Source organism: Cryptotermes secundus, unplaced genomic scaffold (genome assembly GCF_002891405.2).
Source record: "Cryptotermes secundus unplaced genomic scaffold, Csec_1.0 scaffold88, whole genome shotgun sequence".
NCBI lineage: Eukaryota > Metazoa > Arthropoda > Insecta > Blattodea > Kalotermitidae > Cryptotermes > Cryptotermes secundus.
Window position 1 is genome coordinate 146968 of NW_019724585.1, and position 17026 is coordinate 163993.

At 37.4% G+C, this 17026-nt stretch overlaps 1 protein-coding gene across 3 annotated transcripts in view; it reads right to left on the reverse strand.

Moving 5' to 3' along the window:
• Positions 1 to 3572: 3572 nt before the first annotated feature.
• LOC111862288 overlaps positions 3573 to 17026 on the reverse strand; it is a 60042-nt gene continuing 46588 nt past the window's right edge. For all 3 annotated transcript variants that reach the window (XM_023847553.2, XM_023847552.1, XM_023847555.1), the window contains 3 exons: positions 16094 to 16279; positions 11317 to 11382; positions 3573 to 6197 (listed from right to left, as the gene is read on the reverse strand). In XM_023847553.2, the coding sequence (XP_023703321.1) occupies positions 4158 to 6197; positions 11317 to 11382; positions 16094 to 16279 (2292 nt within the window). In that variant the 3' untranslated portion in view covers positions 3573 to 4157. The remainder of the gene's footprint in view (positions 6198 to 11316; positions 11383 to 16093; positions 16280 to 17026) is intronic.

Consider the following 17026-nt stretch of genomic DNA (forward strand, 5'->3'; position numbering starts at 1 on the left):
CCCAACTTATCCTCCTTCATATCACGGTCGTAATAAAATATGGAGAACAGCATAAATTATAACATTCATTTCATAATTTTCTATAACCTCCTCTTAACTTTTTGTCCTTTTCTCTTGGGTCAAAATATTCTCATTATTCTGTCTGTTACGTTCTCACATTCCAGTTTAAAGCTCATATAAAATATCCAAAATTAATTTTATACATCTACTTTGCATATAGGAAACCAATGCTGCACTCCAGGTTCAATCACAGGTTAGGTCATCTGGGATTTGTAGCAGACAAAATGATGCTGGGCCAGGTTTTCTCTGAGTACACTGGCTTTCCTTACCAATTCTCATTTCATTTCATTAGTCATCCTGTCATTGTGGCATTGTCATTAAATAACTAACTTAAAAAATAGACAAGAAATAATAAATAAAATTTAAAAGTTTGTGACAATGGTACATTAATGCGGTCGCTCGGTCGGTACAGTTCGCTTGCGGACTAAATCACGGATGTAAGATTTGAGGCTTTCACGGCGGTGACTATGAAGAAAGCATTCTTCTGGGATTTAGCACCGTGTATATGTGGTGTTAACCGACGTTAGGTAAGCTTCAGACACAAATGGAAGACTCACTGGTCAGACAACGGAGCCCCCTCCCCCAGCTCAGCTCCCTTGACAGCATATATTCGCAATAGAACTCTTAGTTACCCTCAGTGTCCTGAATACTTCTATATGCTTCAGCATTCCAATATCTGTAACAGAACTGTTTGCTGGCATTTCCCTGAAGGCTGCATCAATTTCAAAATATTTATAATTCTCTTTTTCCAGTTGTCCACAGAACCGTGTAAAACTTCAAAACACTTCACCTTCTGTTGACAACCCTTTCATAAAATTCACATTCTCTTCACCTGTTTCAAATGTCTTGTATTAAACAATATACATGTATGTATAAGTACAACAATGGCAGTAACATTATCACTTATGGGTTCTGATTTTTTTCTGCTCCTTTATCATAAGAAGTTACAAAAGAATTGCCTATTAGCTTCGCCCTCTGCATCTGTCCACATGTAACAACTCCAGAACCACTTAACATATTTTCATGAAATCTGATGTTGAGCTTCACTAAAATTTGTCACTGCACCACTTCAAATTAAAAACAGACAGCAACACACACTTTACATAAGGACCAACGTTTCTACACAAAACCCCAATGTATCTCATTAAATATTTGTGCAAGCAAATGTTTTGGGAAAAAAATTTGTACAGAAAAATGAAACATATATTTTATTCTCAATACATTTTCCCTGTCATATGGCTTTCAAGATAATGAAACAAAAGTAATCAAACACCCTAGAATACTGTGGCATTAGGCATACAATTCCTAACATGTTCCCATTAGAGTGTCATGTCTCAGAAATGCTATTTGGTGATACAACCTGAAGCAAAAATATCACACAACCCCACACAGCGATATTAAAACAGTTAAATGTGAGTACATGCATGAATCCATCCCATTTCATTATTTCCACAACATGGCATATAAAACTGCCTTTCTGACAATGCTCAATCTATAAACAGAAGAGGTAAAGTTGTCCTTGTGCTTAACTAATTAAGCACTACACCATGAAGAGTAATGAGGAGTGGATGTGTAGAGATCCATATATTCTTGACCTCGGCACTAGTCGGAGGTGGGTGATCAGCTTGGTGCACCGGCCACTTGACCCCTGGGGAGAAAGCCCCCGGTAGCCATTGGAAAGGAGGCTTAGTGCACCCCAGAACCAGTCATGTACTTCTTGTATAATCACATCAGTGAACTTGAAAGGATCTATGACAAAACTTCAAGGGAGTATTTCAAGGTACTACCACAGCATTTGTCTGGAGGAACTGTGGAAAACCACCAAAAACATCACTAGGAACAGTCAAGGTAATGGCTGAGATTTTAGTCAGCCACTTCCTGAAGACAAGCAAGAACCATTACCACTTGTGGCACCTTGCTGGGTTACGCATTTGTCTGTTTCGCCAAGAGCTGAATAATGGCAAGTTCAGGGCATAAGGTTTGAAGCCTTCATGATCGATACACTACAAGTTTCCTGGGCTATTGGTCACATTACTGAGTTAAAAACCAACATTTTGGACATCTTCTCTGTCTCCATCTTCAGGGAAATATTGATGATGAAGAAAGAAAATCTACAGAATGCTGGTTTTTAATTCTACATTGACATAGCTGATAAAAATGTAAAGTTGTCCTTGTGCTTAATTAATTAAGCACTACACCAAGGAGGCGTAGAGAGGGGTGGTTGTAGACATCCACATTTTCTTGACCTTGGCACTAGCTGGAGATGAGTGGTAAGTTTCACAGTCCAACCACTTTACCCCTGGGAAAAGAATCCCCAGTACACATTGGACAGGAGATTGGGTGTACCCCAGAGCTGGCCTGTATGATGTTGAGAAGAAAAAATCCTTGACCCTACTGGTACTCCAACTCAAACCAGTTTCTTGCCCAGCCCATAGCTAGTTGCTATCCCAGCTCATATGATACAAATGATAGCTGGAAAAATATCTCTGTGGCATTCCAGTGTAGTTGAATCATCTGATGAGAGATACCCCATACTTCCTTAACCCCCCACTGTGGGCAAGTAGTCTGCCATTACTGCTTAAACACATGAAACATATCGAAATTTGTGCTGCATCTTTGATTGAAATGAAGCACTCATGAAAAAAGCGGTACAAAAGCATCTATGAGACAATGTGGGTTAGGCAACTTTCTCCTCCCCTCCCCCCCTAAATCTGCAGCCATTCATATGGGTGATAACAACTTATGTACATTACACAACCAGTATAGTAATGAATTCCATGAGAGAAGCCAACTGTTGGTTATTCAGCTAGCTATTATACCAGACTTCACATCCAACATGTAATATAAAATTTAACCCTTCTCATTGCAAAAAAAAAAAAGAGATTTTAAATCTTTCCGTATTAGGGGCCAGTGGCCAGATTTTAACTCAGGAGTAACAGTATTAATGTAAAATATGCAATACTTTAAAAGCTGGAACCCAAACATGACCATTATAAAAGTGTGATGACTAGGTCTAAAAAGTGGGCTTTTTTACTTTCAAGTCTTCCAACCACAATTGGTGTAAGCACTTTTCATCTCCCTGCACATGCCTCATGTCCTGCCAATCCCATTCTAATTGATTTGACTGTATTAATATTATCTGGTGGAGCCTAAATTACAAAGCTCTTCAGTGCACACAACTGTGCATTAAAAAAAATACCCTGATAAGATATTTTGTATGAGGTCTCTACAGCCAAGTGCACTTTCTTTATGAACATTAAATTTTAATCATTTTTAATAGCTTTAAAAGTGATATTTTACAGACTGGAAACAGTCTTGACAAAGGGTCCAACCAGCAATGCATCTTCTCTTCACATTTCCAGTCATTAAGCGCACGCGCGCGCGCGCACACACACACACAGTTTTTATGGTTCATGTCAGAAAACAAGTTAACATACTGTGCAAAAGAAGGAGTTTATGAGGGATCTTTTCTTATTGTGTGGGTAATATGTAAATAAATATGGAAAAGTAAATCCATTTAGAAATACCTGTATTTTATAATAACCAACAATGACAGATCAACATAAAACTTCCGCGCATGTTCAATAAAGTCACAGCTGATGCATACAGCGAGGATGTCTGTTAAAAGAAAGACATTCCACCAAGAGGTTTAATAATGTCATCACCTTCAAAATTAACTGACCACTCATAGCAGTACAATACTAAAACTAGGATCACAGATGGAAACACCAAGTTCATGCCATAAAACAACAAAATACAAAGCAACTGTTAAGAATATGACTATTACAACAACTTCTAACTTTAACATAAAATTTTTGCTATAACGGTAAAGAATTATATTGACATGTATACACATACACACCTCTAGAACTGTCTTTCAAAATCATGTCACACTACTACACATATAAAAGATAATTCAAAGCTTTGGTTTTGCAAGCTTACACCATACAACAAAAAACAAAAACAAAAGAGTAGGTTCAAATTAAAATGAGGTACATGACAGGAGTGGTACACTTTGCAGAATATACTGCATAAAGAGATTCATACGAACTGATAAAACCACGAGAAAGTGTTTGGTAACCAATTGATTATAGAGATCATAACAAAAGGCAAGTAAAACATTTTCTGTCTGATGATTTTCGGTCACATTTCCTTTTTCGTTTATATCTGACTGGAGCTTCAATAACAGAACCATGTGCATTTGATATGGAACTACCCTGTTGTGTATATGGTTCCTGCTTTAAGGCAGATTTCTCACCACAATTTTTAGAGTAGACTTCCAAATCTTGAATACTGTATGCAGTAGTTATATCTCCACAGCTATGGGACATAAATAATAGATAAGGGATTTTTTTCTCCCTGGTTCTGGTTGAGCAGAAGCTGATAGGAGCAGAAGCACTACGAAAGAGATTTTTCACAGAACAATCATGTGCTGTGACAGCATTACCGCTCAGTTTGAAAACTGCATTGTTCAGAAGTGTGTTTAGTTCAAATACTCTCTTACACGGTAATATCCTACCTTTGGAAGCCTGTCTTACGGCCTGTTCTCTACAGTTCTTACAAATGTTTAGTTTGCGGCTTTCAACAGAACTGGCTGGCTCTGAGGACGAAAAATAATTTTTAGTTGGTAAAAGAAACCTCGTTTTACTGCTGGAATCAAATTCACTGAATTGACACTCAATTGTAGTTTGGATATCAGTGGTAACTGTATAATTAGAACCTGGACTTGACATTTCATATCTGAGAGAATGACCCGTTTCTGCTGATCTGTTACACTGAGAACTGCACGACTGCATTTCCTGGGAGGAATCTGGGAGAGTTCTCTCAGTATGGCTCTTTATATTTAATGCTGACCGAACATTCATCACTCCAGGATTTGTAATGGCAGAGCTTCCAGAACACAATAAAGCAGCATTCTGTGACACTTCCACCTGCTTACCTGATTTTAAATCTGCTCCTAATAAAAAAACAGGGACATCTGGTTTTAGAACTTGAGTATCAACATCATTATCACCTTGCTGTAACACTGGAAAATCTTGTTCTTCTGAAGGAAAACCTGAAATACTTTGAACTGATTTATTACTGCCTTTTACCTGAGAACTGCTCTGTACTGTTTCTGCAACACAATATAACGTCAACGGGTTGGTGTCTGCAAGTTCTGCATCTGCACAGTGAGCAACAAGTTTATTGTTGTTGTTGTTGTTGTGTACATCACTGGCACAAAAACATCCTCTTTTTGTTACTGGAGCCTTCATTGACTGAACTTCCATTTCAGACATGCTACATGAAACGGAACATTCACTCAAGCTCGAACATGACTCACACTTATCTTCAATTATATCAGGTACCTGAAATTGTACGGTGCTATTTAGATCAGAGCTATTCAATTCTTGTTCATTAACTTCATCTTCAGAAGACATACAAACATTGTAAAGTGAGTCCCTGTCCTTAGCCAAGTTTTCCACTGGCATATCCTCCATACCAGAGGAGGTAAAAGCTATCCTCCTATAACCGCCAGATGGGTATTTTTCAGTGAGCAATAAGGTTTCATTTTGGGGTCCAGAATAATATTCATAAATTTCCTGAATGTCTGGTCTCATAATCTTCCTAATTTCATTACTGCATTCATTTTGGTCACCTCCACATTCCTCTTCATCTGGACCGTCAGGACGCTCCACAGTATCCACTACAAAATTCCAGCTGCATACTTTGTCTTCCGTGCTCTGCGGTACTGATTCATACAACATTAAATCTGTATCATTTTTTCGTTCGCACTCATCTGGAAATTCAAACTGAGATATGATGGAAGGAGTGGGAGAGGATGAGGGGGTCTCCATGCTCTCAGGAGTATAAGGGTCATGCAACAATGAAGCGTGCGCTGAGGGTGGCAGTAACAGATGACTGTCACTTCCAGTAGCAACAGGACTAACTGTCGTGCAACGAGCAGCAAGCAGCATGGAAGAGAGGGCAGCAGGATCTAATCTGCTGCCATGTTGGCTGCGACTCTTTGGCCACTGAGGGGGTGAAACACGTGCATCAACAGGCAAGGACAGGCCAAAGCATGGAGAAGATTCACTGCTGCAGTCACAAGGAATCATACCTGCATCTGACTTCAGGCTCACCTTCAAGTACACTGGCTGAAAAACAAATGAATGCATTGGTCAAAAAATGGCGCAGTAACAGCAGCATTAATAATAATAATAAAAATTTATGTGCTGGGGTCAACAGCTGGTGGCCAATTACAGCATAAATACAAACAGAAGCAGCACGAAAACACAAGGACAGGACAAAATAAATGAAAGTTGAACAGTTAAGGTTGTTTACATTTAAATGTGAGTTTCTAATATCTGTAGATTTAAAAACTGCATTAGCAACAGAAACACCACCTCTGTGGTCTAGTGGTCAGAGTTCATGGCTAAAGATCCAGAGGTACAGGTTCGATTCCTGGCGCTACCAGATTTTCTGAGAAGTAGTGGGTCTGCAACAGGGTCCACTCAGCCTCATGAGGATAACTGAGGAGCTATTTCCATGAAACAGAGGTTCCAGTCTAGAAAACCGAAATTAACGGCTGTGGGGATCTGTTGCACTGACCACATAACACCCTCTATCTGCTATAGTTGGCACTTCGCCAACAAGTGGACAATCGGTCGATATAGTTTGCTTGCGGACTAAACCCAAGGAGTTTGTTTGTATTAACAACAGAAACACAGTGGCTTGAAGAGCAATAATAATAATTCAATTATTTATGTGCCTGCTGAGACTTGTCCTAATGTATGGAAGTGAGAGTTGGAGGTTAACTAGGAGTAATGAGGAGAGCTTGAGGGTTCAAGATGCTTTGAAGGATATTTTGCCCAGCATGTGTAGAAATGATTCTGGTGTAGAAGATATACCAATGAATTATTTGAACTACTTTCTGAACCAGATATTGTTAAAACTATAAAAATTGGAAGACTGCAATGGGCAGGCCATGTTACGCAAACGATGGATCACAATCCTATTAGAAAAAGAACCAGATGGATGTAGAAGAGTTGGAAAACCAACTGAGGTAAATGGATGGATGGAACAGAGGGTGCTTAGTGTGGGAGGATGAAGACAAAAAGCATTGGACAGGAAGGAATGAAATAATGTCTTGAAGTGGTCTGGGCCCAAACTGGACTCTAGCCATTAGTAACAATAGCAGTAATAGTAATTTATTTATGTGCAAACTTTATGACGACGGCAACAAAGACTATGATAACAATATGCCTTTTGTTTATAGAAACACTTGCGAACCCATCTCTCTGCCTTGTCTGCTGCTTGAGCTATGTATACAGTGCTTATGTGCCCCTTACTCTTTTCTCCCTTCAACGCCCACCCTTCTCTCTGATGCTGAGTGGTGGCCCTTCTGTGCCTAACTGCTTTCTGGTACCTGGCATCAATATGCATACTTTAAAATTTCACCTGGTACCTCTCTAAAATTGTTTTGGTTTGTAGCCACCTCCCAGTCAGGCAACCGAGTCGATGCTTGGTCTCTAAAGGTATGTTATTTGGTATTTTTAAAGTTGGGGGAGGGCTTAACTTTAAATGGGCAGACCACATATAGACTACATTAGGGCTGTTTTGTTTCAGGGCATCCTCCACTTTTTTTTCTGGCAGGGATATTGTTCTGTTCTGGAAAGACCTTCACTTGTCTTGTACCACGTTTAAATAAATAAATATTTTATTAATACTCTGTTTACTGTCTTCCCTGTATTGTCAGTTTGTATGTCACCACCATTAAGGGTCTCTGACCCACTTGATCCACCACAGTTTAAGATGCTTACCAATACATCAAATGGGAGAGGAGTAGGGAAATAATAATGAGAACACACACACAATGGTTGATATAAACACATAAAAACAAGAAATTTCTCTTACTACCTGTGGAAGGTACTTATATAACAGGAGATGAAAAGGTGCATGCTATAGCATCATAAAATGCAATCTTTACTTGAAAATCAAATATCCCAATAATGTTAATGCCTGATCAAATTTAAAAAGTATGTTAGAGGAAGTGTAAGAAATGCATCATGATATTCCCTCGTCATGAAACATGAAGTTGCTGTAATATTTAAACTCTACAAAGAGGACTGTAATTCTGTCTCACTTTCAGCCAGAAACATCAGTTTCTCAGCAAATGATAATAGAGACATCCCAAGTTACAAATAAAACTTGTAAAACTCAACAAACATTTTGAAGTATTGTGCAGATTTCTGTAATATAATTAATCATTTTCATCATCATGGCTGTCAAAGTTTAAAATTGATCAACTTAATAGATGCTATGGCTATGGTATTACTGTCAGGGCTCTCTACATGGCCTAACAAGATTGGGGGCATAGTAGTGGTGACTGAGAGTTGACCCCCCAAAATGAATATCAAGTCAAAAATGGATTAACTTAAGAATTGTATTTCCCTTACATAAAACACATCCAATCTACATCATTATACAGTATGAGTACATTTCCCATACATTAGCAGATAAAAGTATTATAACAACTTGAATCTTATTGCCACATTTTGGCAATGTTGCATTCAAAACTGAACATCCAAACATCCCTATTTATTAAAGACCACTAAAAATGAAAATATCACAGTACAAAACAAACAATGCTTATGAAATTGCTTTTAAATAAAACAAGCTACTAAATGTTTTAGAAAGGTTTACAGACACATAAACGAAATTAAACTATAAATAACAAAGGGAGAACATCATAAAAGTAGCATCTACTCAAAATTGATGATAGCCACTATCAAAATCAGCATTAAACAAGAACAATCAGGTGTGGATGAGTGTTAATGTTTATACCTGCTGGTGTTCCCATCATGTATGAAGTGAAAGCCCAGGAAAACAGGCTGCATGTATCAAGTGAAGAAAAAGAAGAACATAAAGCTCCTGCACAAAATTCTTATAACTGAAAGAAGGTGTATTCATGGAAACAAGGACATAATGATAGCATTTTTAAAACAGCTACTATACACAAAATGCAATACAAATAGTTGAGGCAACTAATGGACATAAATGCACTACCCATGAAAACCAAATTAATTGTAACAACTGAGAATCACATGTAGATATTAATACTCCTTCTAGTCCTTTAATCAAGAATTAATTTTGCTACAACTTAATTTTCAGCATATCCCAGTTACCTATGTGCAGATTATCCAGCTTGCAGCTTATCCATGCATCTTATTTAGGATCATCTGCAATCCTACGGAGTGTAGGCACAAAGAACACAAGAACACTGGATGGAATTTCATGAAATTTGATATTGGTGTTGAACCATTTCAACTTTCATCTAGATGGGACAAAATTGACAACTTTATATTAAGATCCACATGCTTTTCTGCATATAACTTAACTGTAACTCGTTAAATATTTATCACAGTGCAAAATGTTTCACACAAAAGCTGTGAAGAAAAATAAATCACACATTTTATTTTCTGTACACTTTCTGTAAGTCTTACAGCTCTAGATACCTGGACATCATGTACACATTTATATTTAACAACCATTATGGTCCCTGATCACATGAGAAACCTGGATTATCCATGTTTATCAATTATTCACGCAGTCTTTCCACTTCAGTGGCCCAGAAAATCAGGAGTATACTGCATACTTTAGGTTTTATCCTACACCTTTGAACTCTAATTTCCTGCTTTCTTCATAGTGTACACTAATAATACACATCAATGAATATATAGCAATATCATTGTCATTTGATTCAATTTTATTCCATTTGCAGATGGAGGAGACAGCACCTAAGTATTGTGGGTTGCTGAAATAAATCCTTTTTGGAACTGGCACACACATCTTCATTTAGATCATCAGAACATTCCACAGAATTCACTGCAAAGTCCTGGTTCTATGTTTTGTCTTTTGTGCTTTGTAGTGTAGTGTAGTGTAGTGTACATGAATTTTTACCACTATTTCATACTAATCTAGAAATTCAAACAGTGGTGTTTGAAAGGAGTGAGAGAGGATGATGCCATCTCCATGTTATCAGGAATATAAGGGTAATGCAAAAGCAAAATGTGAAGCAACAAGTGACTCTCACTTCCAGTAACTACAGGACTGTCATGCAAGGACTGAATAAGCAGACATAGCCAGTCGACAAGGGTACATTCCTTCAGCTTTGTCAAGAAGCCTAGCAACTTTTCACTGTAAGAAACTAGCATGTTAAGAAACATTACAATAAGGTGAACTAATGGGGGTGTTGTTAAACCAGTAGAGAACATTCTGGTTCTATAAAAGATGGGGAATTCCTTGACCAGCAAATAACTACCAGGTTCTTCAGAAGGGCTCTCAAGTGAGGAAGTGGGAAAGTCACGATGAAATTAGAGAGCAATACATTTCAGAAAACCGTGACAGCAGGACTGTGGCGAGAATGACTCAGTTTGACATTCCTGTGTGAAGAGAGCTTCAAGTTTCAAGACTCCAGATGAGAACAAATATTTTCTCTACTATACAAACTCTTTCACTGAAATAAAAATTTACAACTCCTTCATAACACACGAAAACATACTACTTATCCATTTTAATATCAGATACTGATGCTGAGTCATGAAAACATCACCAACCATTATGATTCAGACTGAACTTGGAGTTTGCATGCATGTCTACTTGATAGTATTCAATTCCAAAATTATTATCATCCCATCTACTTTTCGCAATGCTGAATATCTGGGTATACAAAAAAATTCCTCTGGCCGTTTTGTATGGGTGTATCTTTTACTATGCAGAAAGAACAGAAAAGTTGGTTGTTTGAAAACAAAGTGCTTGGGAAAATATTTAGACCTAAAATGGATATTACATTAGAAGTTCATGATTTACACAGAACATTTTGCACTGTTGATCAGAGGTGGAGGGAATGGACTCAAGATCATGTCCAATGGCAGGATTTGGTACTAGCAGTGTTGAATCTTCAAATTCTGCTACATACTGCCAGGTAATTTCAAACTATAGTAAATTAACAACAGCATTACTTTAAGAATTTTGTTTTAGAATTTCAAAGTCCTTCTCATATGAAGTGTATCATCGTAAGTATATTTATTATCTACAGAGTTTAGTCACATTATGTCCATCAGCATACCAATACAATACTATTTTAGACAACAAAATGGAAACTTATAAAATATTACCTTATTAATGACAAGTGTTGAAAATCTGAAATAAGCATAAATAAAAAGTGAAATAAAAAAACACAATAACCAATAATTTGAAATAAACATACTTTACCTTGTGGTCACCCATGCAAGTGCTTGTTCCCATTAGCCCATACTGAACACTACCAGGTTCATCTACCTGAAACACATTTCATTGATATGTTCTTATATACTGTCACATGTCTGGGGTTCCGTGACTAATAATAACATGTTCTGATTTAAATGATCAGATTTATTGGCATTTCTATTACAATTACAACCACTTATAACAGCTCACAATCTATGACTGCCTAAGAATCATTTCATTCCTTACTGGACTACGAATGTCATCTGATTTATGAATCAGCCACTTACAAATCATTAAGGACAAATGAATTCTCCTGAACTGAACTCTTTTATAATTCAGGGCAAACCTAAGACAGATCACCATCTCAAACAGTTCCTCTGTTATTATCTGTTCTCCTGTTGCTACGAGACATGCCCAGTGACTTGTTACCCAGGAACGGAGGTCCCTCCGCTGTTGACTGCGTAACCTGGGAATGCGTTTACCAAACCGTTGTTTAGCAATGGTCATACTTGTCACAATACCTAAACAAAACAATAGAATGAAGTTTCCATGCACGTGGGTATTTATCAATTTATGTTCACTATATGAATGCATGTGTATGGGACAGCATAATACATGCAAAATTCACTACTGAAAAAAGGTAATATAATTTTACCAAAGTGCTTTAATATATGCATTTAAGCTTTACTCTCTTCTCGCGATTTGTGCTATAAATGCACAAGAAACTGAAAGTTTACTTGTGTTGATGTGAGTCCCATTAGTCACTTTACACATATCCTTGGTTTCTTTTGCTTCAAATGGTTCATGTTAACAACTTTCACTTTGGACCTCACTTATTTTAAACACTGACATAGATAACAAGAAGAGGAATAAGATTTGAAGATCAAAGCAGACACAGTTTCAAAACCTTCTCTTCCAACTCACTGCCCTGAAAATGCTAAGACTTCCAAGAAAAATCTCTGAATATCTTGGAAACTTTCATTACCATAAACTGAAAATGGCTGAAGATCAGACTTCTACATGGAGAGATTGTTCTGTGATGGTCTAAACAAGCATTTCCAGTGAAGGTATAATGGAAGAGGAGGTCTAAAACCTTGGCCACCTCATTCTCCAGACATTATTCCAACAGACTCTTGTAAGAGGTTTCTAATGTTAAAGCCAAGCAAATGGACCATCTGATTCAAAGAATCTGGGATACTGCAGATTTGGTAATTCCAGATGTTCTTTTATATGGATATTCCAAGAATTTGAATGTGAATGATATGTGTGCATAGCAATGACTGAACCATACACTGCACTTCATTAACACAAGTACATTTTCAGTTTCTCTTTAATTTCATGTTTCGGTCCAGTTTCTTCATTTCTTATTCCAAAAACATCTCTTAGACATATTACACACAACACCAACTATAACAAATCAGACTATTTTCAACACCACAGAACTCTAACAAAAATCTTCCAGTGGTGGTTCAAAAGTATACCCGAAGTTTCTTTATGCTTCAGCTTCTGACAAGGTGAAACTTTGTATCCTAGGCCAGTTAACGATCTAACATAATAAGCAACAAATTCTGCACAAAAATACAAAAAATACAAAAATGCAATGACAAGTGTGCCAACCTCTAACTTATGTGAATACAGTTCATAATCCATTTTAATTCTTCCTTCGACCTATGCTTAAGACTCCCAAGTGGCCTCTTCCTTCTGAAGCTTCTAACTAAGATACTGAAGTCATATGTGTGTAAAGATACACATACAAAACAATCATACATGCTACATGCCCTGAAACCCATTTTTTCTCGGTTTAATCATTCTAATAAAGTAAGTTTCAATTAGCACATATTATGACAAAGTTTTTAATATGTAAGATTTGAGGTTTTCACAGTGGTGACTATGAAGAAAGCCGTCTTCTGGGATGTGGCGGCGTGTAGAGATTGTGTTAACCGACGTTTTGGAGGAAAGTATCTCCTCCATCTTCTGGGTAGAAGACAAGAAGAAATCCGTGAGCAAACTAGCCAGAGCAGGCGCGACATCAGTTAACATAATTTCTACATGGTTACACATCCCAGAAGACGGTTATCTTCAAGTTTTTAATAGTTAGGACTTATAACACTGAATTTCCATTTCACGCATCAAATGAGTTGGCAGAAGCTGCAATGCATATGACTTGCACTCGGGAGGTCCCTGCATCAAATACTGGCTGAGAGACTGCAGTATTATTTCTTCTGTTATCCTCAGTCCCTCCATATAAATGCCAGGAGAGCGATCTTAAATTGGGCCATTACTGTTTCCTTTCATATCCTTTCCAGTTTACTTTTCACTACAATCCAGTCATTCAATGCTATATACCTTGAGTTACTGACAACACTATTCAACGAATCACAAACAAATCCACTTACTTACTTACTTACTTACTTACTTACTCATGGAGCTGAGCCCTTCTGGAGGAGCCACCAATTCTGCAGCTATTCAAGAATTTCCCAGCCTTTTATGGAACCCAAAGGTTCATTACCATGTTCACAAGAGCCCTCCACTGGTCCCTATCCTGAGTCACATCAATCCAATCCATACCATCCCATCCTATCTCTCTAAAACCCATTTTAATATTGTCCACCCACCTACACCTTGGTCTTCCCAGTGGTTCTTTTATTTCTGACTTTCCCACTAATATCCTATATGCATTCATCTCCTTGATTCATGGTACATGTCCTGCTCACCTCACCCTCCTTGACTTGATCATTCTACTTATACTTGGAGATCTCCTTGATTTGATCATTCTAATTATACTTGGAGAAGAGTACAAGTTATGAAGCTCCTCACTGTGCAGTTTTCTCCAGCCTCTTGTCACTTCATCTCTCTTCGGTCCAAATATTCTCCTCAACAACCTGTTCTCAAACACCCTCAGTCTATGTTCCTCTGAGAGACCAAGTTTCACACCCACACAGAACCACAGGCAAAATTATAGTTTTGTATATTCAAATTTTTATGTTTTTGGACAGCAGAAGAGAAGACAAAAGGTTCTGCACTGAATGGTAGCAAGCATTGCCCGAGTTCAATCGCCTCTTAATTTCCTCCTGAATCAGGTTTCGATCTTTTATCACTGTTCCAAAATATCTGAACTCTTTTGACATTTTCAAAACATCTGTTTCGTGTCTTTATGTCATGATTTTTCCCTGCATTTTGGTGGTGAGGCAGCAACATATACTTGGTTTACTCTGTGTTTACTTCTAGACCAACCTGTTTACTTGCGTCAATTAAAGTTTGTGTGTTTTTCTTTATTCACATCATGTGTCCCATTTAATTTCATTCCTACCTCATTTCCCTGGATCTTCCTAATGGCATATTCTAAAGTAAAGTTGAAAAGGAGTGGCAATAAAGCATCTCCTTGTTTCAGACCATTCTGGGTAGGAAATTTATCAGACAGATGTTTACCTACATGGACTTTACTATACGTTTCATTTAAACACGTTTTAATCAACCTAATTAGTTTCATGGGTATCCCAAACTCAATCAGAATACTGTACAATACTTCACTCCTAACAGAATCATAGGCTTCCTTGAAGTCTATGAATAGCTGATGTACTGTCTCATCGTACTCCCATTTTTTCTCCAATATCTGACGAATGCAAAGATCTGATCTGTAGTTGTCTGTTACGTCGAAACCCACACTGATGATCCCCAATAATTTCATCCACATATGGACATAACCTTGAGAGAAGAATATTGGATAAAATTTTGTATGAAGTTGATAGCAGTGATATCCTAATTACTACGGTCAGTTTTATCACCTTGTGAACTGGTACAATAACAGACTCCTTCCACTGATCAGGCAATGTTTCCTTATGCCAAATAGAAGTAATTAGATTGTGGATCTTAGAACATAATATTTCACCTCCTGCTTGAATAAGTTCTGCTGGAATTTGATTACTGCCTGGCAATTTATACCATTTCAATTTTGCAATAGCACTTTCAACCTCAAAAGGGCTAGGATCAGGTATTAACGGCTCAGCTGTATCAATTTCTGTCTGCCTAACATCACTGACCCTATGTACATCCAATAACTGAAAGGAGTTCTTCAACCTATTCAAAATGTTGTGGGAATCTGCAAGCAGATCACCATTCTCATCCTTCACTAAGTTACTGCTAGGCTGGTAACCCCTCTTAAAGTCATTTATTCCTCTATACATGTCTCTAATGTTCTTGTTCTTACTGTTCATTGCAAGCTCATCAACTTTGTCTTTCAGATATTCTCTCTTTTTGTTCCTGAAATGCCTGCTGGTTTCACGTCTTATATTGTTCAGATTATCCCCATTTAACTTGCTTAGATCCTGTAACCATTGAACTTTGGTCTGCTTTCTTTGGTTTAATAATTTTGAGCATCCTTCATCGAACCATGGCTTATGCTTCTTCGGTTCATAATATCCTAGACTCCCTTTGGCAGACATTTTTATATTCTCTCTAATAGTTTCCCAAGCTTTATTAACATCCACCTCAGTGTCCAAGTTTTTTCAAAGCCGTGAACCTATTTTTGATTTCAATACGATACTGCTCTTTACCCTCTACCTCATTTGTCCACTGCATGCATTAAAACATTATTAACATTTCTGTTTGTGACATGAAATATACAGCCTTAGGAATATGAAAATCTGAGAATGATATCTTAATTATGAAACAAAACATTGCATCTGCTACAATTAAACAAGACCTTTCATATCAAAGGTACAGTATACAATTAGGGGAAAGCTGACTTATATGCAATGCTACACAGACTTATCTAGAAACTTACATTGCTGACTAGAGATTTTGCAGACTTGCTAAGCAGGATACGGTCACACCAGGACGGACATCGAGTCTGCATGTAACATTTTGCTCCTTTCCTATCCTCTTCAAACGGATAACTTGGTTGGAAAGTAATGGGAAACTCATACAATCGATCAGCAAAAGGTTCAAGCTCACGATCAAACTCCTTTAGCTTGAAAATGAAACAACAGAATTATATTAGAAATAATGAGAGCCCACTAATGCATCGCATGTTTACAATCTTTTAACTCTAATGTAACAAAGAAGCCACACAGGTGAAGGGCATAAGTTATTACTTTAATCTGACTCTACATTAGATCAGTGTTGCTATTTATTAATCCTTGATGGCTGGTATATTTTAAGATCAAACTACATCAAGTGTAACTTATTTATTTCAAAACTGACAGCTTTTGGGCTCAGGCCAACTTTTGAGAAAAACATGATTTTTCCAATATCAGTTCCATTACAAGTTCACTTATTTAAATATTTTAAAATCACCTGGGCCAATTTCAATTTATTATTACTGTTGTTATTGTTGTTGTTAATCACTGGACTAAATCCTACCTTTCAACACGAGATTTCTCCAAATGTTGAACTGAGTCTAATAGATGAACTGAAGGAGTTAATAAAGAACAATGTAAATACATTCTCAGTTCAGCTGAAATGTAAAGCATATAATTAACTGACATTAATGATATGAAAACATTTTTAAATACAAACTCTTTACATTCAAAATGCATTTGCACACTGAAGTTCCAATAAATGAACAATTTGGATCACCACTTTGTGAAATATGAAATTTAAAATACTGTGACATGTTGAGCTATGGATGACGCCCCTCCCACCCCCCGCCAGCCGTGATGCGCCGAGCGAAGCCAAACTGAGCCGAAGTTAGCCGAGTCCTAGCATCCTCGTACCT